Here is a 26,791-nt window from a genome sequence, read left to right as displayed (position 1 = left end):
CTGTCCCAATAGGATAATCCTTTTTGGTTCCAGGAAGAACCCTTTTTGGTTCCAAGTAGAACCCTTTTGGGTTCCATTTAGAACACTCTGTGGAAAGGGTCCTATATTTCTCCCTCCTCCCTCTCCTTTATGTACCCTTCTCCTCTGTTTCTCCTCTCATCTTCCTCACTGCCTCCCCCATCCTCCTTCATCTCCTCCACCCTTCCCTTTCTCAGTAACAAGTCATTGTCTCCTAGAGTTTTCCCATTAGTTTCAACACACACACACACACAAACAGTTCGCTTTGATTCCTCAGAGAAGCTGACAGAACAAAACCAGCACAGGGAGAACAAATGAACAAGAGAGAGAGAGCAAAAGAGAGAGAGAGAGAGAGAGAGAGAGCAAAAGAGAGAGAGAGAGAGAGAGAGAGAGAGAGAGAGAGAGAGAGAGAGAGAGAGAGAGAGAGAGAGAAAGAGAGCGAATACAATCCCTGTATGTGAAAAAGAGAATGACGGATGGATTATAGCCGAAGTGACAAAACAACAGCAGCTTAAATCAACCCTTCCTTTCCTCCTCTTCCTCTACCTCGTTCCCACCATCCCATCCTAGATTTAAACACAAACCGTTTGGGTTTCGCCCTAATTAGCGAGACGGTAATTTAGCGACTTCAGAGGGATTCAGAAGACGTAAGCAGGAAGGAAGCCCCCCCAAGGAGCTGTCAGCAGTTTTATATAGCCCCATTCTATTCTCCATAGTTGACTCGGTACTCAGTAACATAGCTCTACATCACCTTTCTATTATCTCCATCTCTCATATTTCAGACATGGGATGTTACCACTGGTGTTGTTGTTGTCATCCGTCCGTTTGATAAGGTTTGATTAGAAACAACATCATAAAACTCATCAACCGCTTGTAAAACAAGAAGGAGACGGAAAACAAAGATGGATCCTTTTTTCACACTTATTGCTCAGCACTCTGCAGCTGAGCTTGATGAGGCTCGATAGCTGCACACAGAGTGTAGCACTCCCAAATCAATTTATTGGAAATGATAACAAGTGATAGCATTGAAGCCATTGAAATGGGAACGGAGATTAGGAGATATCTCTACACACACGCACAGACACAGTAAAATGGTCATAACCCTCACCCCATGTTTTCAATATAACCATATTAATGGTTAAAACGGCCTCCAGGGAGTAGGAGCTCACCAGACCATCTCTCTCTGTCTTTCTCTACATCTTCCTATGAAGAGCATAACAGTGCCTCTTCAACACACAGTAGAACCTAAACCTTCACCAATGACAACTGGAGTGTGGACTGGCAGGTTCACTGTCCTCTGTCAGCGTGGACTCTGCAGGTTCACTGTCCTCTGTCAGCGTGGACTCTGCAGGTTCACTGTCCTCTGTCAGCGTGGACTCTGCAGGTTCACTGTCCTCTGTCAGCGTGGACTCTGCAGGTTCACTGTCCTCTGTCAGCGTGGACTGCAGGTTCACTCAGAGATCAAAGAAGAGGACAAAGAGAACACTCCTCAGTTGGCTGAACTTCGGCCTCTTGAGAGAGAAATGTCTGTCCGACTCAGATCAGTCCACAGGACCAGGATGTGTTGATGCAGATGTTTCATTCCAGCCCCCTAACCTATCCCTAACCCTCCATGCTATTTTCTACCCTCTCTGCTCTACCCTACCCCCTACGCTCTACCCTACCCCCTCCATCCTATCTGCTGCCCCATCCATTCTACCCTACCTCCTCCATCCTAGTCTCTACCCTCTCCGCTCTACTCTACCCCCTCCCCTCCGCTCTACCCCACCCCCTCCATCCTATTCTCTACCCTCTCCGCTCTACCCCACCCCCTCCATCCTATTCTCTACCCTCTCCGCTCTACCCCACCCCCTCCATCCTATTCTCTACCCTCTCCACTCTACCACACCCCCTCCATCCTATTCTCTACCCTCTCCGCTCTACCCCACCCCCTCTACCCTATCCCCTCCATCCTATCCACTGCACCATCCACTCTATCCTACCCCCTCCACCCTTCCCTAATGTCAGGTTGTTTTTTCCTCCTGGCACTAATGCTTCTGTCTGTATATCTTAGGGTTGCTGAGGTTAGACCAGCAGCATCAGGGAAAGATAGAGTGGGGGGTGGGATTGAGAGAGAGAGAGAGAGAGAGAGGTGGGGAGAGAGAGAGAGAGGAAAGGGGGGAGTGTTTTATAGAAGATAGAGACCTCAGGTCTATGGGGTCACAGTCATAATTGGTCCAAAGTTAAAGGTCAGGGAGAGGGTAATAACCAACCTCTCTCTCTCTGATAGATTGATAGAGAGCGAGAGAGAATGGGTAGTGATTAGATAGATAGATAGATAGATAGATAGATAGATAGATAGATAGATAGATAGATAGATAGATAGATAGATAGATAGATAGATAGATAGATAGATAGATAGATAGATAGATAGATAGATAGATAGATAGATAGATAGATAGATAGATAGATAGATAGATAGATAGATAGATAGATAGATAGATAGATAGATACAGTGGGGAGAACAAGTATTTGATACACTGCCGATTTTGCAGGTGTTCCTACTTACAAAGCACGTAGAGGTCTGTAATTTTTATCATAGGTACACTTCAACTGTGAGAGACGGAATCTAAAACAAAAATCCACAAAATCACATTGTATGATTTTTAAGTAATTAATTTGCATTTTATTGCATGACATAAGTATTTGATCACCTACCAACCAGTCAGAATTCCGTGGTCATTTGGTCTGATGAGACAAAAATAGAGCTTTTTGGTCTAAACTCCACTCGCCGTGTTTGGAGAAAGAAGAAGGATGAGTACAACCCCAAGAACACCATCCCAGCCGTGAAGCATGGAGGTGGAAACATCATTCTTTGGGGATGCTTTTCTGCAAAGGGGACAGGACGACTGCACCGTATTGAGGGGAGGATGGATGGGGCCATGTATCGCGAGATCTTGGCCAACAACCTCCTTCCCTCAGTAAGAGCATTGAAGATGGGTCGTGAATGGGTCTTCCAGCATGACAACGACCCGAAACACACAGCCAGGGCAACTAAGGAGTGGCTCCGTAAGAAGCATCTCAAGGTCCTGGAGTGGCCTAGCCAGTCTCCAGACCTGAACCCAATAGAAAATCTTTGGAGGGAGCTGAAAGTCCGTATTGCCCAGTGACAGCCCCGAAACCTGAAGGATCTGGAGAAGGTCTGTATGGAGGATTGGGCCAAAATCCCTGCTGCAGTGTGTGCAAACCTGGTCAAGACCTACAGGAAACGTATGATCTCTGTAATTGCAAACAAAGGTTTCTGTACCAAATATTAAGTTCTGCTTTTCTGATGTATCAAATACTTATGTCATGCAATAAAATGCAAATTAATTTCTTAAAAATCATACAATGTGATTTTCTGGATTTTTGTTTTAGATTCCGTCTCTCACAGTTGAAGTGTACCTATGATAAAAATTACAGACCTCTACATGCTTTGTAAGTAGGAAAACCTGCAAAATCGGCAGTGTATCAAATACTTCTTCTCCCCACTGTAGATAGATAGATTACCCTCTCCCTGACCTCTAACATTGGACCTATTATGACTGTGACCCCATAGACCTGAGGTCTCTATCTTCTCTAAAACACTCCCCCCTTCTCTCTCTCAACCCCCCCCCCCCCCCCCCTCCCTCCCTCCCTCCCTCCAGTGACGGGAAAAAAGTATTTGATCCCCTGCTGATTTTGTACGTTTGCCCACTGACAAAGAAATGATCAGTCTATAATTTTAATGGTAGGTTTATTTCAACAGTGAGAGACAGAATAACAACAAAAAAATCCAGAAAAATGAATGTCAAAAATGTTATAAATTGATTTCCATTTTAATGAGGGAAATAAGTATTTGACCCCTCTGCAAAACATGACATAGTACTTGGTGGCAAAACCCTTGTTGGCAATCACAGAGGTCAGACGTTTCTTGTAGTTGGACACCAGGTTTGCACACATCTCAGGAGGTATTTTGTCCCACTCCTCTTTGCAGATCTTCTCCAAGTCATTAAGGTTTCGAGGCTGACGTTTGGCAACTCGAACCTTCAGCTCCCTCCACAGATTTTCTATGGGATTAAGGTCTGGAGACTGGCTAGGCCACTCCAGGACCTTAATGTGCTTCTTCTTGAGCCACTCCTTTGTTGCCTTGGCCGTGTGTTATGGGTCATTGTCATGCTGGAATACCCATCCACGACCCATTTTCAATGCCCTGGCTGAGGGAAGGAGGTTCTCACCCAAGATTTGACGGTACATGGCCCCGTCCATCGTCCCTTTGATGCTGTGAAGTTGTCCTGTCCCCTTAGCAGAAAAACACCCCCAAAGCATAATGTTTCCACCTCCATGTTTGACGGTGGAGATGGTGTTCTTGGGGTCATAGGCAGCATTCCTCCTCCTCCAAACACGGCGAGTTGAGTTGATGCCAAAGAGCTCGATTTTGGTCTCATCTGACCACAACACTTTCACCCAGTTCTCCTCTGAATCATTCAGACGTTCATTGGCAAACTTCAGACGGGCCTGTATATTATGTGCTTACTTGAGCTGGGGGACCTTGCGGGCGCTGCAGGATTTCAGTCCTTCACGGCGTAGTGTGTTACCAATTGTTTTCTTGGTGACTATGGTCCCAGCTGCCTTGAGATCATTGACAAGATCCTCCCGTGTAGTTCTGGGCTGATTCCTCACCCAGAACTACACTCCCGAGTGGCGCAGTGGTCTAAGGCACTGCTTCGCAGTGCTAGCTGTGTCATTAGAGATCCTGGTTAGAGTCCAGGCTCTGTCGCAGCCGCACAATTGGTCCAGCGTCGTCCAAGGTAGGGGAGGGTTTGGCTGACAGGGATGTGGGTTCGTTTCCCACGGGGGGCCAGTATGAAAAAAATATTAAAACAAAACAAAAAACATGTATGCATTCACTAACTGTAAGTCGCACTGGATAAGAGCGTCTGCTAAATGACTAAAATGTCAATGTAAAATGTTCTCATAATCATTGCAACTCCACGAGGTGAGATCTTGCATGGAGCCCCAGGCCGAGGGAGATTGACAGTTATTTAGTGTTTCTTCCATTTGCGAATAATCGCACCAACTGTTGTCACCTTCTCACCAATGGTCTTGTAGCCCATTCCAGCCTTGTGTAGGTCTACAATCTTGTCTCTGACATCCTTGGAGAGCTCTTTGGTCTTGGCCATGGTGGAGAGTTTGGAATCTGATTGATTGATTGCTTCTGTGGACAGGTGTCTTTTATACAGGTAACAAACTGAGATTAGGAGCACTCCCTTTAAGAGTGTGCTCCTAATCTCAGCTCGTTACCTGTATAAAAGACACCTGGGAGCCAGAAATCTTTCTGATTGAGAGGGGGTCAAATACTTATTTCCCTCATTAAAATGCAAATCAATTTATAACATTTTAGACATGCGTTTTTCTGGATTTTTTTGTTGTTATTCTGTCTCTCACTGTTCAAATAAACCTACCATTAAAATTATAGACTGATCATTTCTTTGTCAGTGGGCAAACGTACAAAATCAGCAGGAGATCAAATACTTTTTTCCCTCACTGTATATATACACTGCTCAAAAAAATAAAGGGAACACTAAAATAACACATCCTAGATCTGAATGAATGAAATAATCTTATTAAATACTTTTTTCTTTACACAGTTGAATGTGCTGACAACAAAATCACACACAAATTATCAATGGAAATCAAATGTATCAACCCATGGAGGTCTGGATTTGGAGTCACCCTCAAAATGCCTGGGCATGCTCCTGATGAGGTGGCGGATGGTCCCCTGAGGGATCTCCTCCCAGACCTGGACTAAAGCATCCGCCAACTCCTGGACAGTCTGTGGTGCAACGTGGCGTTGGTGGATGGAGTGAGACATGATGTCCCAGATGTGCTCAATTGGATTCAGGTCTGGGGAACGGGCGGGCCAGTCCATAGCATCAATGCCTTCCTCTTGCAGGAACTGCTGACACACTCCAGCCACATGAGGTCTAGCATTGTCTTGCATTAGGAGAAACCAAGGGCCAACCGCACCAGCATATGGTCTCACAAGGGGTCTGAGGATCTCATCTCGGTACCTAATGGCAGTCAGGCTACCTCTGGCGAGCACATGGAGGGCTATGCGCCCCCCCCAAATAAATGCCACCCCACACCATGACTGACCCACCGCCAAACCGGTCATGCTGGAGGATGTTGCAGGCAGCAGAACGTTCTCCACGGCGTCTCCAGACTCTGTCACGTCTGTCACATGTGCTCAGTGTGAACCTGCTTTCATCTGTGAAGAGCACAGGGCGCCAGTGGCGAATTTGCCAATCTTGGTGTTCTCTGGCAAATGCCAAACGACCTGCACGGTGTTGGGATGTAAGCACAACCCCCACCTGTGGACGTCGGGCCCTCATACCACCCTCATGGAGTCTGTTTCTGACCGTTTGAGCAGACACATGCACATTTGTGGCCTGCTGGAGGTCATTTTTCAGGGCTCTGGCAGTGCTCCTCCTGCTCCTCCTTGCACAAAGGCGGAGGTAGCAGTCCTGCTGCTGGGTTGTTGCCCTCCTACGGCCTCCTCCACGTCTCCTGATGTACTGGCCTGTCTCCTGGTAGCGCCTCCATGCTCTGGACACTACGCTGACAGACACAGCAAACCTTCTTGCCACAGCTCGCATTGATGTGCCATCCTGGATGAGCTGCACTACCTGAGCCACTTGTGTGGGTTGTAGACTCCGTCTCATGCTACCACTAGAGTGAAAGCACCACCAGCATTCAAAAGTGAATAAAACATCAGCCAGGAAGCATAGGAACTGAGAAGTGGTCTGTGGTCACCACCTGCAAAACCAGTCCTTTATTGGGGGTGTCTTAGTAATTGCCTATAATTTCCACCTTTTGTCTATTCCATTTGCACAACAGCATGTGAAATGTATTGTCAATCAGTGTTGCTTCCTAAGTGGACAGTTTGATTTCACAGAAGTGTGATTGACTTGGAGTTACATTGTGTTGTTTAAGTGTTCCCTTAATTTTTTTGAGCAGTATATATATATATATATATATATATATATATATATATATATATCACTACCCCTCTCTCTCTCTCTCTCTCTCTCTCTCTCTCTCTCTCTCAGCATCTCTCTCTCTCTCTCTCTTTGGGTTTGGCCCAAATCATAAATCAGGCAGCAATCAATTATTCAACCAGTCTCAAGCCTCGTCTCCTCTACCACTTACAGCCTAAACGAGAGGAAGAGAGGGAAGGAACTACAGATAGACTAGAGAGACAGAAAGAGGGAGAGACATCTATAGAGGGAAAAGACTATAGGGGATGAGAATGAAAAAGAGAGAAAAGCAAGTGAAAAGAGAGAGAGAGAGAGAGAGAGAGAGAGAGAGATTTGCACATTGTTACAACACTGTATATATACATAATATGACATTTGAAATGTCTTTTGGAACTTCTGAGTGTAATGTTTACTGTTAATATTTATTGTTTATTTCACTTTTGTTTACTATCTACTTCACTTGCTTTGGCAATGTTAACATACGTTTCCCATGCCAATAAAGCCCTTACATTGAAAATTGAATTGAAATTGAATTGAGAGAGAGAGAGAGAGAGAGAGAGAGAGAGAGAGAGAGAGAGAGAGAGAAGAGAGAGAGAGAGAGAGAGAGAGAGAGAGAGAGAGAGAGAGAGAGAGAGAGAGAGAGTGTATGGCTCTGTTAAACCAGGGATATAACAGAGAAGAACAGCTAAATAAGACTCAACTCCTCATAAAAAATTCAAGCACTGCTCTTCACCCATGAATACACTGGAAGCATTAACTCATCAGGTGAGAGCTGATGAAACACACACCATTCGGTTCAGATATGAAGACATTAATTCTGGCCTGCTTTTGTGGGCTCTGTAGGTTTCTGAGTCATTATGGGTGGAAAGTCACGTTCCACCAGACCCCCTGGGGTTATCAACACACACTGATAGATGGTCCTCTCAGTCACATCCAGGGCCAGACAGAATCTCCCCCCAAAATCCTACAGCAGTGGGCACCACGGTCCTCCTGATCCCCAGATATAGGCCTCTCAGAAGTAGTCAGCCTGTGAGTCTGCACTTTGTGTCTATGTAGCACTGGTTAGTGATTCAGAGGGACTACAGGCTGTAGAGGCCACTGACTGTTCCAGCATCTTCTCCTCACCCCCCCCCCCCCCCCCCCCCCCCACCGATTTGACTCGCGGCTGATTACCTTTATAAAGTAAACAGACAAATAACACAATTTATTCATCCATGAAATGAGAATTACCGTAATTTTCAGACTATAAGCCGCGCCTTTTTTCCCATTTTTCGACCCTGCGGCTTATATAACGGTGCGGCTAATCTATGGATTTTTACAGCTAACGGCCACTAGAAGACCTCCTAAATCTATGGATTTTACAGGTTACAGTCCACCAACTTTAACTCTATGGGCTCTATGACCGGTCCGCGCCCCCCACCTTTAAGCGGCGGGCTCCAGCAGGAAAAGCTGGAGGCCGGAAAAGAGTGAGACAGGTAGCGCGCAAAAGTAAAAGTGGAACCGAGAGTGTTACGAGAGACAGAACGAGAGACAGAACGAGAGCAAGACAGACAGACATTACGAGAGCGAGACAGTTTGTCTCTTTCCCGACAATCCCCTCTGTGCACGAACCCTTACATATGGTAATTAAACATTAAAACACCTGCGGCTTATAGTCCAGTGCGGCTTATATATGTACACATCATTCAATATCATTCAATTTAGCTGCTGCGGCTTATACTCCGGTGCGCCTTATAGTGCGGAAAATACAGTAACCTGGAGATTTCAAGCCATATCAGAATGTTATCTGTGCCTTAACATCTACAGTTATCTGGAGGAGACTTGAACATCTCAGTACATACAGCATGTTGTTTGTTGTGTATCAATAACTCTGGTTGGACTTAGCTCTTTGGAATCGCTCTGTCTAACACACACCGGCAGTGTATTTTGTTTGTAAGTGAGTCACATACCAGACCGCTTCGGAAGACTAACTCGTATGTGTGTGTGTGTTTGGGTGTTGTACAGATAAATTCATTTGTACAGATATGAATCACTGCAAGGAGAGGTTTTATGAAAAGTTAATACCAGAGAGAGATGGAACAAGAGAAAGAGTGAGATAGAGGGGGCTAGAAGTGAAGGTGTGTGTGTGTGTGTGTTAGGGGTGTGAACATTTAAACATTAAAACAAAATTGGGATCCTTAACGTTAAGAAAATGTTGTTTTGTTTTTCCCCCTACAAAATTAAAATCAGTTCAATTATCACAAAACAAATTATTTTCTGTTTTATAGTCTAACTAGACGGTTGGCTATAAGGGCCTGGGGAAAGCTGTGCAATTTAAATACAACCAGAGAGGAAAGGGGAACTTTTGCTACTTTGGTGAATTTGAGAGGCATGCAAGACAAGACATTGCGAGATACAGATTACCAAGACATATGTGCAACTTTCTTTCTGCGTGCACCCTCCTCTTCCTCGCGCTGGCTCGCCTGCTCTTTCTCTTCGCTAATGATGCGAGTGTGTTGGTCTGTTGTGTGTAGAGTATCATAGCCTATTCATTGATGAAAGGCCATGCTTTACTGAAGTTGCAAGACATTGCAAGCCAATAAATGACTAGATACAGTATTCCAATGCGATATACAGCTTTTACTTGCTGATAGATAGGCCAAGTGCACGGTTCTGACTGGCGGCCGACCTGCCTATACTGTACCCTCTCTTCGTCCCTCGCTAGCTTGTTATGAAAGATGGGAGTGTTTGTGTTCTACGAAGTACGGCAACTGATCAGTCTCCTCCGTTCCGGGAGTCGATGTGCAAAGACTCGAGGAATCAATTATTTTGGAGTCGACTCTCCACCACTACATCACCGTCGTTAAAAATGGCAGAGAAAGGCAAGAGACAGCAGCCAAGTCCTGTATGGCAATACTTTGAGAAGTTAAATGAGAAGTTGTTGAAAGGCAAACTTTGCGAGGTGGAATTGAGGTACAATGCTTAATCATCTAAAAAGGGACGTACCGTGAGACCCAAACCGTTGGTGGCAGCAGCGCAGATGCATTGTGAATTCACATGGACTTTTATCGGAAAACCGATAAAAAGAGTTGAAGTTTAAACATTAAGAAAGAATTTTAATTTGTCACATCCCTAGTGTGTGTGTGTGTGTGTCTGAGGCTGTGTTGCTGTGACCATCGACTGTTCCCTCCACTCTCTCTCTTCCATCAACCTGGCAGTGTCAAGGAAACGCAGTTCATTTTCATCTATCAGAAAGACCCAAACGTACACACTTGTAGACTACACACACAATTTAAACCTCAAGGTACAAAACCCCCTGATTTCCCCAGCTGAAGATCCCAGTCTTCTGGGCAGGGCCGTAGATACATATGAGAACACCGAGGTCCGGACATCGGTCATATTTTATATACAGTACCAGTCAAAGGTTTAGATACGCCTACTCATTCAAAGGTTTTTCTTTCTTTTTACTATTTTCTACATTGTAGAATAATAGTGAAGAAATCAAAACTATGAAATAACACATATGGAATCATGTTGTAACCAAAAAAGTGTTAAACAAATCAAAATATATTTAATATTTGAGATTCTTCAAAGTAGCCACCCTTTGCCTTGATGACAGCTTTGCACACTCTTGGCATTCTCTCAACCAGCTTCATGAGGTAGTCACCTGGAATGCATTTCAATTAACAGGTGTGCCTTGTTAAAAGTCAATTTGTGGAATTTATTTCCTTCTTAATGCATTTGAGCCAATCAGTTGTGTTGTGACAAGGTAGGGGTGGTATACAGAAGATAGCCCTATTTGGTAAAAGACCAAGTCCACATTATGGCAAGAACAGCTCAAATAAGAAAAGAGAAACGACAGTCCATCATTACTTTAAGACATGAAGGTCAGTCAATCCAGAACATTTCAAGAACTTTTAAAGTTTCTTCAAGTGCAGTCGCAAAAACCATCAAGCGCTCTGATGAAACTGGGTCTTATGAGGACCGCCACAGGAAAGGAAGACCCAGAGTTACCTCTGCTGCAGAGGATAAGTTCATTAGAGTTGCCAGCCTCAGAAATTGCAGCCCAAATAAATGCTTCACAGAGTTCAAGTAACAGACACATCTCAACATCAACTGTTCAGAGGAGACTGCGTGAATCAGGCCTTCATGGTCGAATTGCTGCAAAGAAACCACTACTAAAGGACACCAATAATAAGAAGAGACTTGCTTGTGCCAAGAAACACGAGCAATGGACATTAGACCGGTGGAAATCTGTCCTTTGGTCTGATGAGTCCAAATGTGAGATTTTTGGTTCCAAACGCTGTGTCTTTGTGAGATGCAGAGTAGGTGAACGAATGATCTCCGCATGTGTGGTTCCCACCGTGAAGCATGGAGGAGGAGGTGTGATGGTGTGGGGGTGCTTAGCTGGTGACACTGTCTGTGATTTATTTAGAATTCAAGGCACACTTAACCAGCATGGCTACCACGGCATTCTGCAGTGATACGCCATCCCATCTGATTTGGGCTTAGTGGGACTATCATTTGTTTTTCAACAGGACAATGACCCCAAACTCACCTCCAGCCTGTGTAAGAGCTATTTGACCAAGAAGGAGAGTGATGAAGTGCTGAATCAGATGACCTGGCTTCCACAATCACCCGACCTCAACCCAATTGAGATGGTATGGGATGAGTTCGACTGCAGAGTGAAGGAAAAGCAGCCAACAAGTGCTCAGCATATGTGGGAACTACTTCAAGACTGTTGGAAAAGCATTCCTCATGAAGCTGGTTGAGAGAATGCCAAGTGTGCAAAGCTGTCATCAAGGCAAAGGGTGGCTACTTTGAAGAATGTCAAATATAAAATATATTTTGATTTGTTTAAAAAAATGTTGGTTACTACATGATTCCATATGTGTTATTTCATAGTTTTAATGTCTTCACTATTATTCTACAATGTAGAAAATAGTAAAAATAAAGAAAAACCCTTGAATGAGTAGGTGTGTCCAAACTTTTGACTGGTACTGTATATATTGTAGCGTACAGCAGGTTAGCCACAAGGGGGAGACTCGTCGAGGCCTGGTGACAGACGGAGTCTACATCACGGGGCGATGGCTCCCTCTACTGGACGTGCCAGGTCTCGACGGGCTCTCCGGCCAGGACTAATTGGGGCTGATTGTGGTTGGTGAGTAATCAAGGGGACGAGTCCCAAAAGCTGCCAGAAGGGCAGCACACGGAAGTGGGGACTGGGGAAGAGAGGTTACTCCCGTACAGTCATGCTCAGTACTAGAGATAACGGAGGGAGCTCGGTTTTGTTCCCCACAGGATACAGCAAGACCCCGGAGCCCAGAAGACCGTATCCCGGAGGAGATTATTTCTCTTTGTTTATTATTTAAATAAACACCCTTGAAACCGAGCTAATACAATTCTGTCCGTGTCTGATCTGTGTAAATGTCTTGACTAAACCCCCTGGTCTGCCACAGGTGGTGGAGAATGCAGGCAAGTCTGATAACGTCGTCAGATCAGGGTTGACGTTTACGCAGCATCAGCATGGACGAGTTGATAGCTCAGTTCGTCCGGGCCCAACAAGCACAACAGGCGGTTCAGGAACGAACGCTGGAGGAACAGCGGCTACAGAATTTTCACCTTGTTGAGGAAATCAGGAAGCTACAAGGAGGAGCGCCTACTGAATCGCATCCAAACCAGCTAACAGAGGACGATGACATCGAAAAATACCTCTCCACGTTTGAACGGACAGCGCTACGGGAAGGATGGCCAAGGCCGAAGTGGGCAAGTCTGCTGGCCCCGTTCCTGTCCGGGAACGCCCAAAAGGCGTATTGGGACCTTAACGACGAACAGGTGGCTAACTACGACGGTCTCAAACGGGAGATACTCAGCCGTTACGGGTACAGCCTGTCCCATCGGGCCCAACTGGTCCACGACTGGAGATTCGTGGCCGACGCCTCCCCCCGTGCCCATCTGAGCGACCTACTGCGCATCACCAGGGCAGGTCCTAACCGACGTATCCACCCTCTCCATCATAAACAAAGTGGTCATGGATCGCTTCTTACGGACGCTACCCGACGACATGAAGAGGGCAGCGAATCTACGCGCGCCACAGACCTTGGAGGACTTCCTGGGAGCAGTGGAGATGCATCAGAACACAGAGGCCCTGTTGAAGGGGAGCCGGGCCAAGTCGGGGACCCGTCCGGGGGGACGGAAGGACACCCCCACCGCTGTATACCCCGAACCGACAGTCAGCGGGGCCAAAGGGCCACAGACCCTCAGAGACACGGCTGCGGGAGAGCCGACCTGCCGCCTCCGACCCCAGGTAGATGGAGACCAAAGGAGGTGTTTTGAGTGTGGCGCAGGGGGGCACCTTGCATGGAATTGCCCGGCTCGAGAGGAGTCGATGCCATCAGCGAGCCCCGTAGGCGAGGTGGGCCACACAGTGAACTACGTCACCTCCTGTTGGGCGCACCACGAACCACCGGCACCCATGGTCACGGTGAAAGTCGACAGACACGACACTTAAGCTCTATTGGACTCCGGGAGTGTGGTTACGCTCGTAGCCACATGCCTGCTGGCCCAGAGGATCGAACGTGGCGGGGAGATGTCAGTTTCCTGTGTCCACTGTGACACCAAGCGGTATCTGACCGCACAATCTTGTCGTGGGACAAGATTGTCCGCTGTACGCGGCACTGTGGAGGCACGAGCTGAGGAAAAGGTACGAGCCGGCTGGAGATGAGAGCGAGGACGACCCATCGCCTGCGCGGCCCGGAAGCAAGCGGTTGACAAACCCGTATCTACGGGTCCGGAGTCGGAGTCAGAGGGGGCGCCGGATCCCGACCCCCCCGGTGAACAACTAGAGGAGCCCATCCTCCCCCTCATCAATTTCAAGGGACCAGCCGAGACACCCGCCATGGGACTGCCCAGTGGGAGGATCCGAACTTCAAAGCCGCCGCAGCCCAAGTGATAGCGTTGGATGGCCAGCTACTTCCGGGGGTGAGTAACTGGCAATACCCCCTTTTCCAAATCAAGAATAACCTTTTGTATCAGGTGTCAACACCCATCTGTTGAGAGCGCACCTGGGAATGGAGAAGACCCGGGAACGGATCGCCACCCGGTTCCACTGGGCCGTGGAAGACTATTGTCGCAGCTGCCCGGAGTGCCAAATCACTGCACCAAAAGCACACTTCCAAAACCTGCTGGGTCCCCTACCGATCATCGGGGTGCCCTTTGAACACATCGCCATGGACATAGTGGGACCCCTGGTAAAAACGGTACGAGGACACCGGTACATCCTGGTAATAGTAGATTATGCCACCCGGTATCCCGAGGCCATTCCCCTATGGGCGGCGGTCTCCAAAGGAATCGCCCGGAAGCTGTTCCACCTCTTTAGCAGGGTGGGCATCCCAAACAAGATCCTGACTGACCAAGTTAATGAGTTCATGTCCTGCCTAATGAAAGATTTGTGTGCTATCCTGCAGATCAAGCAGATCCGGACCTCCTTCTTTCACCCGCAGATGGATGGGCTCGTCGAACAAATGCTGCGGAAGGTCATTGAGCAGGACGTGAAGAACTGGGACCAGATACTACCCCACCTAATGTTCTCGGTCCAAGAAGTGCCCCAGACATTCACCGGGTTTTCCCCTTTCGAACTCCTCTACAGGAGGAGGCCATGCGTCCTACTGGACCTCGCCAAGGAGGTGTGGGAAGCCCAGCCGACCCCCTTATGCAGCATGGTAGAACACGTTGAGACTATGAGGGAGCAGATGACAGCCATATGGCCAGTGGTAAGGAAACATATGGAGAAGGCCCAACGCGCCCAAGTCCAGGTCTACAATCAGGGAACCCAGCCCCGAGAATTCTAGGTGGGAGACAAGGTGCTGGTCTTAAACCCCACGGCAGAAAGTAAGTTCCTGGCAACATGGCACGGGCCGTACGAGGTGATAGAGAAGCTGGGACCCGTCAATTACCACGTACGGCAGCCGGGGAGACGGAAACCAACAGATTTACCACGTGAACCTATTGAAGAGGTGGCACGTGAGGACAGCATTAGCCATGTTATGGTCGGGACCCAGGACGTACCAGTGGTGGTCCCGAGCAATGAGGACCTCGACCCGGCCCAGAAGCAAACTCTCCGGGAGCTCGTCGATCGGAACACGGCAGTGCTCTCCGAGAAGCCGGACCGCACGACCCTCATTGAACACCACGTCCGCACCCGGCCCGGGGAAACAGTACGAAAGAGGCCATACCGGATCGCTGAGGCCCGAAGGAAGGCTGTGAAGCAGGAAGTGGAGGCTACGCTGAGGATGGGGGTCATCGAAGAGTCCCACAGCGCATGGTGCAGCCCCATCGTGTTGGTGCCCAAACCGGACGGTAGCCTGCGCTTCTGTAATGACTTCCGGGGTGTGAACGACATCAGCTTGTTCGACGCCTACCCAATGCCGAGGGTGGACGAGCTCATCGACCGATTGGGAAAGGCCCTGTACATCAGCACCCTTGACCTGACCAAAGGATATTGGCAAGTACCGTTGACAGACGGCGTTTTCGACACCGGACGGTTTATATCAGTACCGGGTGCTCCCATTCGGTCTCCACGGAGCCCCGCCAACGTTCCAGCGCCTGATGGACCGAGTTCTCCGACCCCACCAACAGTACGCAGCGGCCTATTTGGATGACATCATCATCCAGAGCCAAGGTTGGGAAGAGCACCTGACGTGCCTCCAGGCGGTGCTGGACATGCTCAGGCAAGCCGGGTTGACAGCGAACCCCAAGAAATGCAAGCTAGCGTTCGAGGAGGTGGAGTACCTGGGGTATTTGATCGGACAGGGGAACGTCAAGCCCCAGGAGATGAAGGTCCACACGGTACGTGACTGGCCTGTTCCATGCACCAAGACACAGGTCAAGTCCTTCCTGGGACTGGCAGGATACTACAGCCGGTTTATCCCCAACTTTGCGACTATAGCCTCCCTCCTTCCCGATCTATCCAGGGCCCATCTCCCGAAAACAGTGAAATGGACAGGCGAGACCGAAGCGGCGTTCAGGCGCCTGAAGGAAGCTCTGTGCTCCCATCCGATTTCCAGGTACCGATGTTGGTCCAGACGGACGCATGCGACATGGGACTAGGGGCCGTCCTGTCCCAGGTACATGATGGGGATGAGCACCCCATCAAGTACATAAGTCGAAAGCTGATACCCAGAGGAAAAAAAGTACTTGATTGTCAAGAAAGAGTGCCTAGCGGTGAAGTGGGCGCTAGACACTCAAGTATTACCCGTTGGGCACCCACTTCACCCTGGTCACAGACCATGCTCCCTTGGTCTGGATGACCAGGGGAAGGGACACAAACGATCGGGTCACTAGATGGTTCTTGTCCCTTCAATGCTTCTCTTTTTCTGTTGTGCACTGGTCACGGGCGAAGTATGGGAACGCAGATGCCCTATCGAGAAGGTAGACATAATAATAATAATAATAATATGCCATTTAGCAGACGCTTTTATCCAAAGCGACTTACAGTCATGCGTGCATACATTTTTTTTTTTTTGTGTATGGGTGGTCCCGGGGATCGAACCCACTACCTTGGCGTTATAAGCGCCGTGCTCTACCAGCTGAGCTACAGAGGACCACACATACGTCGCACTGACAACAGCCCCCTCCCCGACAGAGCTAAGGGAGGGGGGGGGGGGGGGGAGGCTGTCATCAGTGCGACGTATGTCTACCTTCTCGATAGGGCATCCGCGTTCACATGCTAGAGTACATTTTAGCGTTAGGGTTAGGGTACAGGTTAGGGAAAAATAGGATTTTGAATGGGACTGAATTGTGTGTCCCGACAAGGTTAGTTGTACAAGACTGTGTGTGTGTGTGTGTGTGTGTGTGTGTGTGTGTGTGTGCGTCTACGTGTGTGTGTGAATATGGGGGAGGGGTAGCCAGCAAATGGAGGAGACAACCAGCAACCCTCAGCTCATGAATATTCATTGTCAAATTTGAATGTTTAACACTTGAACTGGCAATGAACACACAGCGTTACTAAAAACCAGCCTAAACCCTTTGTAATGTGTGGGAAATGATGTCATACACGCCAAAGACGGATGTTAGTGTTTTGAGGATAAAATAAGCAAGTATTTTGTCCCAATATACTAGCAACCATATAGCCTAGAATGAACTTTTCTCAGTTACTGGAACACTGTCATAAGGCCTATACATGAAAACACTGTGGTAACACTAATGCTACATTGCCTAAACTATGCATTCATAGCAGACACACACACACACAGAGGATTACTCAGAAAGACACAATTCAGACACAGCGGGTGGGTTAACCTTTCCCAGAGGATGGGAATGAGATAAGCACAGAACCATGACTGCTCCTCCCCTCCTCCCTCCCCTCTCTTTTCTCTTTCATGATGATGCCTAACAGACACAGACCCATTAGAATTGCAGATAGTCTCCACTGCCTGTATCACAGCTCTTGATCCCCCCCCCCCCCCCCCCCCCGCATTACTTCAGACTGGTGTGTGTGTGTGTGTGTGTCTGCCTATGTGTGTGTGTGTGTCCAGTTCTCATGTTGGTGTAGCCTCATATTTTACCGCTCAAGACTCACACAACAGGTCATCTTGAGGACAACAGACACTCAAAAACAAAACCAAACGTCATAAAACAACAATTATAAAAAAAAAATGGATGTCCAAACAAGTAGATGGAAGATGGCCAGACCAGCCATTCTCTGAGGGGGTACTCTACAGAGAGCCACCCCAGCTGTCCTGAACGGTCTTTCAGCGGAGAGGAACGAGAATATTCCCAATCAATAGAAACTCATTATCCGCCTTCAGAGAGAGATCATCATCACTCGATTCTCACTGCCCAGCCACGATGCAGCGCACCACAATTTAATTAGGAATGCCAATGATGCCATAGTGGTTTGATCAAATCCAGAAAGACATTACAAAGCACTCTCCATGCCTTGGTATTATCACATAGCCTGGGCCTGTCGAGGTGGGTTGAGCTGTCCTATTTTTAGCCCACAGCATCGTTTATGGTGTCTTATTTATGGTGATGATCCAATTATATGATGCAGGGTAATGTATATCTTAAGCTAGGAAAACAACCTAAGTCAGCGAGAGGGCCTGTACGGTCAGTACCTGATCACATGACCTAAGCAGGAACAGAAAGAGCCCTTGGTTTTATTAGATCACTCCACTCTGAAACTAGCCTAACCCAATGGCTGGAGAGACATTTTACATTGACATTTTAGTCATTTAGCAGACACTCTTATCTAGAACAACTTACGGTAGTGGGTGCATACATTTCCGTACACACACCTGACAACCCCTGAGCTCGCCCCCTCCCTCCCTTTTCTACAGGCGGGGTCAAATTAATCAAAACGGAGCGAGGAGGTGTGGCTGGCCATGACCCAACACAGGAAGTGGTCTGGGGCATCCAGAAATAGCGCTGAGGAGAAGAAAGCTGTTCCAGCGGTCTTCAGGGACTCCTTACAAAAGCTGTTGACAGCTTTATTTATACACATCTTAACAAATTCCCCCCCTCCCCCTTTTCTCTAATGAGGAAAAAAGGTCAGAACAGAAGGGATGGGGAGGAGGAGAAACAGGTGTGTTACTCTGAGCAGGGCCACAGGAGTGTGTGATTGTGCTGTGTGTGTGCATAGGGAGAGGGAAGCATGTGGTGAAGTACTGCGTTGTCATTGTATGTCATAAATGTGTGATGAGTGTGTTGTATTAAGTATGGATGGAGTGTCTCCATCTCCCCAGCCCTCTCTCTCTCTCCCCCAGCCCTTTCTCTCTCTCTCTCCCCCAGCCCTCTCTCTCCATCTCCCCCAGCCCTCTCTCTCTCCCCCCAGCCCTCTCTCTCCATCTCCCCCAGCCCTCTCTCTCTCCCCCCAGCTCTCTCTCTCCATCTCCCCCAGCCCTCTCTCCCCCAGCCCTCTCTCTCTCCCCCAGCCCTCTCTCTCCATCTCCCCCAGCCCTCTCTCTCCCTCTCCCCCAGCCCTTTCTCTCCCTCTCCCCCAGCCCTTTCTCTCCCTCTCCCCCAGCCCTTTCTCTCCATCTCCCCCAGCCCTCTCAATTCAATTCAATTTCAATTTAAGGGCTTTATTGGCATGGGAAACGTATGTTAACATTGCCAAAGCAAGTGAAGTAGATAGTAAACAAAAGTGAAATAAACAATAAATATTAACAGTAAACATTACACTCAGAAGTTCCAAAAGAATAAAGACATTTCAAATGTCATATTATGTCTATATACAGTGTTGTAACAATGTGCAAATAGTTAAAGTACAAATGGGAAAATAAATAAACATAAATATGGGTTGTATTTACAATGGTGTTCTCTCTCTCCCCCCCCCCCAGCCCTCTCTCTCTCGCCCAGCCCTCTCTCTCTCTCCCCCAGCCCTATCTCTCTCTCTCCCCCAGCCCTATCTCTCTCCCCCAGCCCCCTCTCTCTCTCCCCCAGCCCTCTCTCTCTCTCCCCCAGCCCTCTCTTCCTCTCTCCCCCAGCCCTCTCTTCCTCTCTCCCCCAGCCCTCTCTTCCTCTCTCCCCCAGCCCTCTCTTCCTCTCTCCCCCAGCCCTTTCTCTCTCTCCCCCAGCCCTCTCTCTCTCTCAATTCAATTAAATTCAATGTCAGGGCTTTATTGGCATGGGAAACATATGTTTACATTGCCAAAGCAAGTGAAATAGATAATTAACAAAAGTGAAATAAACAATAAATGAAAAAATGAAAAAATAACAGTAAACATTACACTCACAAAATTTCCTAAAGAATAAAGACATTTCAAATGTCAAGTTATGTGCAAATAGTTAAAGTACAAAAGGGAAAATAAATAAACATAAATATGGGTTGTATTTACAATGGTGTTTGTTCTTCACTGGTTGACCTATTCTTGTGGCAACAGGTCACAAATCTTGCTGCTGTGATGACACACTGTGGTATTTCACCCAATAGATATGGGAGTTTATCAAAATTGGGTTTGTTTTCGAATTCTTTGTGGGTCTGTGTGATCTGAGGGAAATATGTGTCTCTAATATGGTCATACATTAGGCAGGAAGTTAGGAAATGCAGCTCAGTTTCCACCTCATTTTGTGAGCAGTGTGCACATAGCCTGTCTTCTCTTCAGAGCCAGGTCTGCCTACGGTGGCCTTTTTCAATAGCAAGGCTATGCTCACTGAGTCTGTACATAGTCAAAGCTTTCCTTAAGTTTGGGTCAGTCAAAGTGGTCAGGTATTCTGCCACTGTGTACTCTCTGTTTAGGGCCAAATAGCATTCTAGTTTGCTCTGTTTTTTTGTTAATTATTTCCAATGAATGCAGAATTCTGCATGCAGAGTCTCAATTTGGTGTTTGTCCCATTTTGTGAATTCTTGGTTGGTGAGCGGACCCCAGACCTTACAACCATAAAGGGCAATTGGTTCTATAACTGATTCAAGTATTTTTAGCCAGATCCTAATTGGTATGATGAATTGTATGTTCCTTTTGATGGCATAGAAGGCCCTTCTTGCCTTGTCTCTCAGATCGTTCACAGCTTTGTGGAAGTTACCTGTGGCGCTGATGTTTAGGCCGAGGTATGTATAGTTTTTTGTGTGCTCTAGGGCAATGGTGTCTAGATGGAATTAGTATTTGTGGTCCTGGCAACTTGACCTTTTTTCGAACACCATTATTTTTGTCTTACTGAGATTTACTGTCAGGGCCCAGGTCTGACAGAATCTGTGCAGAAGATCTAGGTGCTGCACCTTGGTTGGGGACAAAAGCACCAGATCATCAGCAAACAGTAGACATTTGACTTCAGATTCTAGTAGGGTGAGGCCGGGTGCTCTCTCCCCCAGCCCTCCTTCTCCATCTCCCCCAGCCCTCTCTCCCCCTCTCTTTCTCTCTGTGTGTTGTCCAGTAATCCATGGTGTCCTAGTGAAAGGTGAATTCCCAGGGCTGGAATCCTGCTGGCTAAACAGGTGTTACCAACACAACAGCGCTCCCAGGCCTCCAGAAGAGAAGGAAGGAGGAGGAGAGAGGGGGAGGAGGAGTGGAGGGGGTTGGAAGTATGAAGGTCAAGGAGGAGGTAAAGAGAACAGGAGAGGTATCTAGCTGTGAATGGCCACAGGTGTCTCCAGTGAGGTGTTAGTTTTCTAACAATGGTTTCAACAGGGTCAAGGAGGAGCAAGAAACACTATGGAAAGGATAAGCCTCAGAGGTCTTCAATATCGTACACAAACACAAACACACACACAAACCAGCCGAGCTCATATGAATAATGTATCTGCAACATGTAGACACTGGTGAGTCATTTATGAGGTAGATTAAAACAGGGAGAAGTTCTCTGGTGAAAAGGGCTCTAAAAAAAGGACAACATCCTGTCTGTCTGCGTGTGTGTGCATGTGTTTGTGTGCACACGTAAAGTGCATTCGAAATTGAGCTCAGGTGCATCCTGTTTCCACCTGTCTATATAAGGTCCCACAGTTGACAGTGCATGTCAGAGCAAATAATATAACATTTCCACCACCATCATTCACCAGTCTAGAGATAAGCCACTATATGAGAGAGGAATATTAGCAGAATATTGTTAGGGACAAAGACAAGAGTTCCACTGGATTTGTATTTAACTAGGCAAGTCATTCTTATTTACAATGACTGCCTACCCCGGCCAAACCTGGACGATGCTGGGCCAATTGTGCACCGCCCTATGGGACTCCCAATCACGGCCGGACTGTGATACAGCCTGGAATCGAACCAGGGTCTGTAGTGACGCCTCTAACACTGAGATGCAGTGCCTTAGACCGCTGCGCCACTCGGGAGCCCACTCTACTGCAACAGGTTTCTATCTGTACTGTACATGGATTGAGGTTGTGAATTGAAGGGTTTACATCACTTTGATTGAACCCTTTGTCATCTACATTCTCCACAACACTGTCATAAACGCTAGCCACTCAAATCAAGTAGAAATCGTTGCTACAAAACCGTGTGTCAATTTCACATGCGCTTGGAACGTATACAGCAATTGAGCTACCACTTAATGGGAATAGAGCGCAGCCCAAGCATGGTCACACACCATGCTGCTGTGTCTCTGTGTCGTTTATAGGAGAACCAATCAATCTCTAGCGCCTGGGGGTTACTGTGACCTGATAGGACCTGGATGACATCACCTGGCCCCCTCGTGTGAACTCTGACCACTGCACACATAAATGTGTGATGAGTGTGTTGTATTAAGTATGGATGGAGTGTCTCCATCTCCCCCAGCCCTCTCTCTCTCTCCCCCAGCCCTCTCTCTCTCTCTCTCCCCCAGCCCTCTCTCTCTCTCCCCCAGCCCTCTCTCTCTCTCTCCCCCAGCCCTCTCTCTCTCTCTCCCCCAGCCCTCTCTCTCTCTCTCTCTCCCCCAGCCCTCTCTCTCTCTCTCCCCCAGCCCTCTCTCTCCCTCTCTCTCCCCCAGCCCTCTCGCTCTCTCTCCCCCAGCCCTCTCTCTCTCTCTCTCTCCCCCAGCCCTCTCTCTCTCTCCCTCTCTCTCTCCCAGCCCTCTCTCTCTCTCTCTCTCTCCCTCAGCCCTCTCTCTCTCCCCCAGCCCTCTCTCTCATTTTACTTTTGCTAGCTGTGAATTGCCAGAGGTGTCTTCTTGACTGAGAAAAAAACCTATTCTCCTCTCCTCTACAGTAAAGGTGTAACCTTTTTAACAATGGTTTCAACGGGACATGGAGGAGCAAATCAAATCACATTTTATTTGTCACATGCGCCGAATACAAATAATAATAATAATAATAATAATAATAATAATATGCCATTTAGCAGACGCTTTTATCCAAAGCGACTTACAGTCATGCGTGCATAAAAAAAAAAAAGTGTGTATGGGTGGTCCCGGGGATTGAACCCACTACAAGTGCCGTGCTCTACCAGCTGAGCTACAGAGGACCACAGGTGTAGACCTTACTGTGAAATGCTTACTTACAAGCCCTTAACCAACAATGTAGTTTAAAGAAAAATAAGAGTTAAGAAAATATTTACTAAATAAACAAAAGTTTAAAAAAGTAACACAATACAATAACGAGGCTATATACAGAGGGTACCGGTAACGAGTCAAATTGCGGGTGTAAAGGCTAGTCAAGGACAAATGCACTCAGTATGAAAATGTATGCACTCACTAACTGTAAGTCGCTCTGGATAAGAGCGTCTGCTAAATGACTAAAATGTTAAATGTAAAAAAAAAGATGCTATCCAGGATTGGCTGTCCCCATAGGAAAACCCTTTGAAGAACCCTTTTTGGTTCAAGGTAGAACCCTTTCCACAGTGTTCTACATGGATCCCAAAAGGGTTCTACCTGGAACCAAAAAGGGTTCTCCTATTGGGCAGCCGAAGAACCCTTTCGGAACCCTTTTTTCTAAGAGTGTAGTACCCCTCCCACACCCCAAACAGGCAAACATTCCATTGATGCGTTAATGTAGGTACTTTACTCTCTCTCCCTACTTGTTTCACTATGTCCTCAAACCTAATCCCTGGTGCATGGAAATAATTACCAGAGCTTTGGTTTTTGAAACAAATAAATGGTTGAGTAGAGATGGGGTTACTGGTATTTTAGCTGTTGACATGGTTGTATACTGGGTGCTTACCCAACCTCACTGTGTGAGAGAGCTCTATTAATGCCATCATAAATAACATTCTCACACCCTGTCACCTCCACTTTCCCCTCCCTGCAGGGTGGTGGAGAGAGAGAGAGGGAGGGGGAGAAACAGAGACAGAGAGAGATTGCAAAGTTCAGTGTTTGTGTTCAGTTAGAATGTGGAGGGGGCACTTACGCAAGTTCACGGCCAATATGTGTAAAATGTCACATCTCACACTCCACTGATCACAACTGGGGAACAATCTCTCTCCAGCAGGTTTTAACTTTGTGGATCATAGATTCCCATGGTGCTTCTGGGTCGGGTGGAAGCTTGCCTACAAAACGATCTATCCAAACTAAACTAATAGGATCATACATCACAGTCAAAAAGAGATCAACTGTTTGAAAGCAGGACATTTGTGAAATCAAAGCCAACACACATGTTTATTTGTTTTCACTGAGGTCGGATTCCAAACTGACACCTGACACAGTGACTCAACCTGTGACAAGTGGTTGAAGAGTCATTGTAAAACTCCCTGGTGTGACTGATGTAGCTCATCCTACTCTGACCTGCCACTGACAGTAACAACTTCAGCTGAGAAGAAACAATGGTGCTGGTGTTGCACAAAACACCAATACAATAGGCTACTCTGGCAATGGTCACGCACAAATGACAGTACACATTGGATAGCAGTACATGTATACACTTGTAGGCTACAGTACAATTATTTGGTCAGCAGAGGTATGTTGACATGTCTTGCACCAGTGTCATGTAATTTAACATGGGGCTATTTTGCATTTGTGGTGAGTTGATCTGGCCCAATAACGGCACATAACTGTAGTTTGTGGATAAGGGAATGCACACACACCACTCTTGAATCTTGCCATATGTTCCCTCACGACTCGCGAAGTAGCCTATCCTCGTGGAACGGACGAGGTGAAGGAAAGAAACAGACAGTGTGCTACACGTGGATGTTTGGCCACATAATAGGCGTACTGTATGCCAATTGTATTTCACCGGTCATCAACATGCCTTTATTAGCAATCACTATAGCTAATTCATTCAACACGAGAACACCGGTAGCAAAACTGGCCAGTGTCCACAGTACATTCACAATAACGTGGCAAAATGACAAAAAAACATAGTGTTTCACCCAAAACCAAATTCAATTTTCTAAACAAACACAAGAAACAGAGCAAATTACACTTTTTGTATTAGGCTATAGAAATAACGGGCCACTCACCAGCTGGATCGTGCAAAGAAAGATCAGCGTACATCGGCCGCTGCAGCACCCCATTGTGTCAAAAACCAAATAGCACTCGAGAAACGATGAAAACATACACAACGGTCTAGACTGGCTCACTATGGCAAAGACCTTTCAGTGCAACGAATGGCTTCAAGCTCGGTCCACGGTGAAAACTGTGTCGGTAAGCTCCAGGCGCTGGCGTCCCATGCTTTTTCTCTCCCCCAAATGATCGCTTTGTGTGTGAGAGGGGGGACTTGGGTTGATAGTCTACTACCGCTAGCACTCGAGTGTGTGTGTGTGTGTGTGTGTGTGTGTGTGTAGCGGGGCAAGAAGGGGGAGGTGGAGGGGGATAGGATAGAGGGCGTCAAAAACAGATCTTTGGATTTAACGGCACCCTGTGACACTGGTCTGGTGTTCTCACCTGGTCCCTTTAGTGTTTTTCCCCCCAGAGTTTAAACACAATTTTCACAGGAACTCTTTTCATAACCTGTTATATTGAGTAGTCTACACAATTATGCAAATGTAGTTGGATATTGTTTAAAATATCCTGTTACTCAGCATGTTAGGTGCGTAGATATTTTTGCTTCAATATTGTCACAATTTGTTTACAAAATCATGATAAATGTTGGTAAAGGTGAAACCTAAAAGTAAAGTACTAGCACAGTGTCAGCTACATTTTTCTTACATTAAAACCACTGAGGAGCGATGAGTCCAAAACCATGACGTAATTTAGGCGCCACCCGCTGGTCATTTGACGCTATTACACAACCACGAACAGCCGTGAACGACGTCCATCCTTTTCATGTACGTATTGCTTATGGTGAACTCTTATAAAATATTAGCGTTGTCAAAACGATTGATCACTAAATCCAGAGAAATTACGGACCATGTAAAAACAGTTGATCACTAAATCTGTCTAGAAGGACCACGTAAAACGGTTGGCTGGTATGCCCTCACCCGTCTGAGCGGTCGGCTGTGAATGCCCTCACCCGCTATATACTTATAACTGATTGGTTTGGTTCTGTCCTCTATAGAGCTGTCCAGTTAGAACATGATGTTGAGGCCCATCATTGTACTCTTGATAGAAGATGTTTATATGATTTTGGTAATCGGAATGACTTGGAATCTTATTGTTGTGGTTCTATAAGACAAAGATATGCACACATGTAAACAGTATTAGTTAAGGGTTATAATTATACAATATACATAAATGTACATGAATAAATGGCAAATAGCATTACACTTACAACATGTCTATAAAGGGCTATAAACACAGCATCAATATAACATAAACTTAAACATTCACCTCTTGGAGAGCGAGAGAAACGAATTACTTGGATTGACAAATGGTGAAGATTTATAGCACCCTCTCTCTCCAGCCTTGCTTGAGAATCTGCCAGGCTGAGACCTTATCAGATCTGCCCTGGCGCCACAGGGTCATAAATTACTCTGAGCATGAGCAAACGCCAATAACTATCTGGGATGACTCTAGAAGCTCGCCCATGGCAGCGCAATAAAACACCTTAATAAAGGCCACTATGGAAAACGCTGTAATAGCGCGTGCATGCAAAATACTATGTTTATCAATACAAGAATTAAACCACTTCTGCAAAACTACTTGTGCAACCAATGCAATAATAACACTTATGGCAGTATGGAATAACACTACATACGATAAACAATACGCAAAGCAGCATTGGCAACTCTAACATTAAATAATAGTAACAGCCATACAGTAGAACATATGTCTGAAAGCTGTCAAAGTAACAGTAAGTAATTAGTTGTAATGACCTATTATTACACAGCATGTAAAAACCCCAATAACCCCCCTGCAACTTACATTTCAATGCATGCACAACATTCAGACATTCGTGTTACTGTCGACAATAACAAGTCCTCAGAAACATGCACCTTCTCCCTTCGGACGACGATAACGCTCTAACCTGA

General features: G+C 46.8%; 1 protein-coding gene across 1 annotated transcript in view; it reads right to left on the bottom strand.

Moving 5' to 3' along the window:
* Positions 1 to 24,895, bottom strand: part of LOC311150024 (sodium/potassium-transporting ATPase subunit beta-1-interacting protein 4-like) — a gene marked incomplete at both ends in the record, with an annotated part of 99,230 nt that extends 74,335 nt beyond the window's left edge. Inside the window, one exon of the mRNA XM_084187267.1 lies at positions 24,842 to 24,895. Coding sequence (XP_084043393.1) covers positions 24,842 to 24,895 — 54 coding nt within the window. The remainder of the gene's footprint in view (positions 1 to 24,841) is intronic.
* Positions 24,896 to 26,791: the final 1,896 nt, after the last annotated feature.

The sequence above is a fragment of the Coregonus lavaretus genome, assembly GCF_964263955.1.
Source record: "Coregonus lavaretus genome assembly, chromosome: 22".
Lineage (NCBI taxonomy): Eukaryota > Metazoa > Chordata > Actinopteri > Salmoniformes > Salmonidae > Coregonus > Coregonus lavaretus.
Note: the sequence above shows the minus strand (reverse complement) of the source record. Positions and strands in the feature narration are given on the sequence as shown.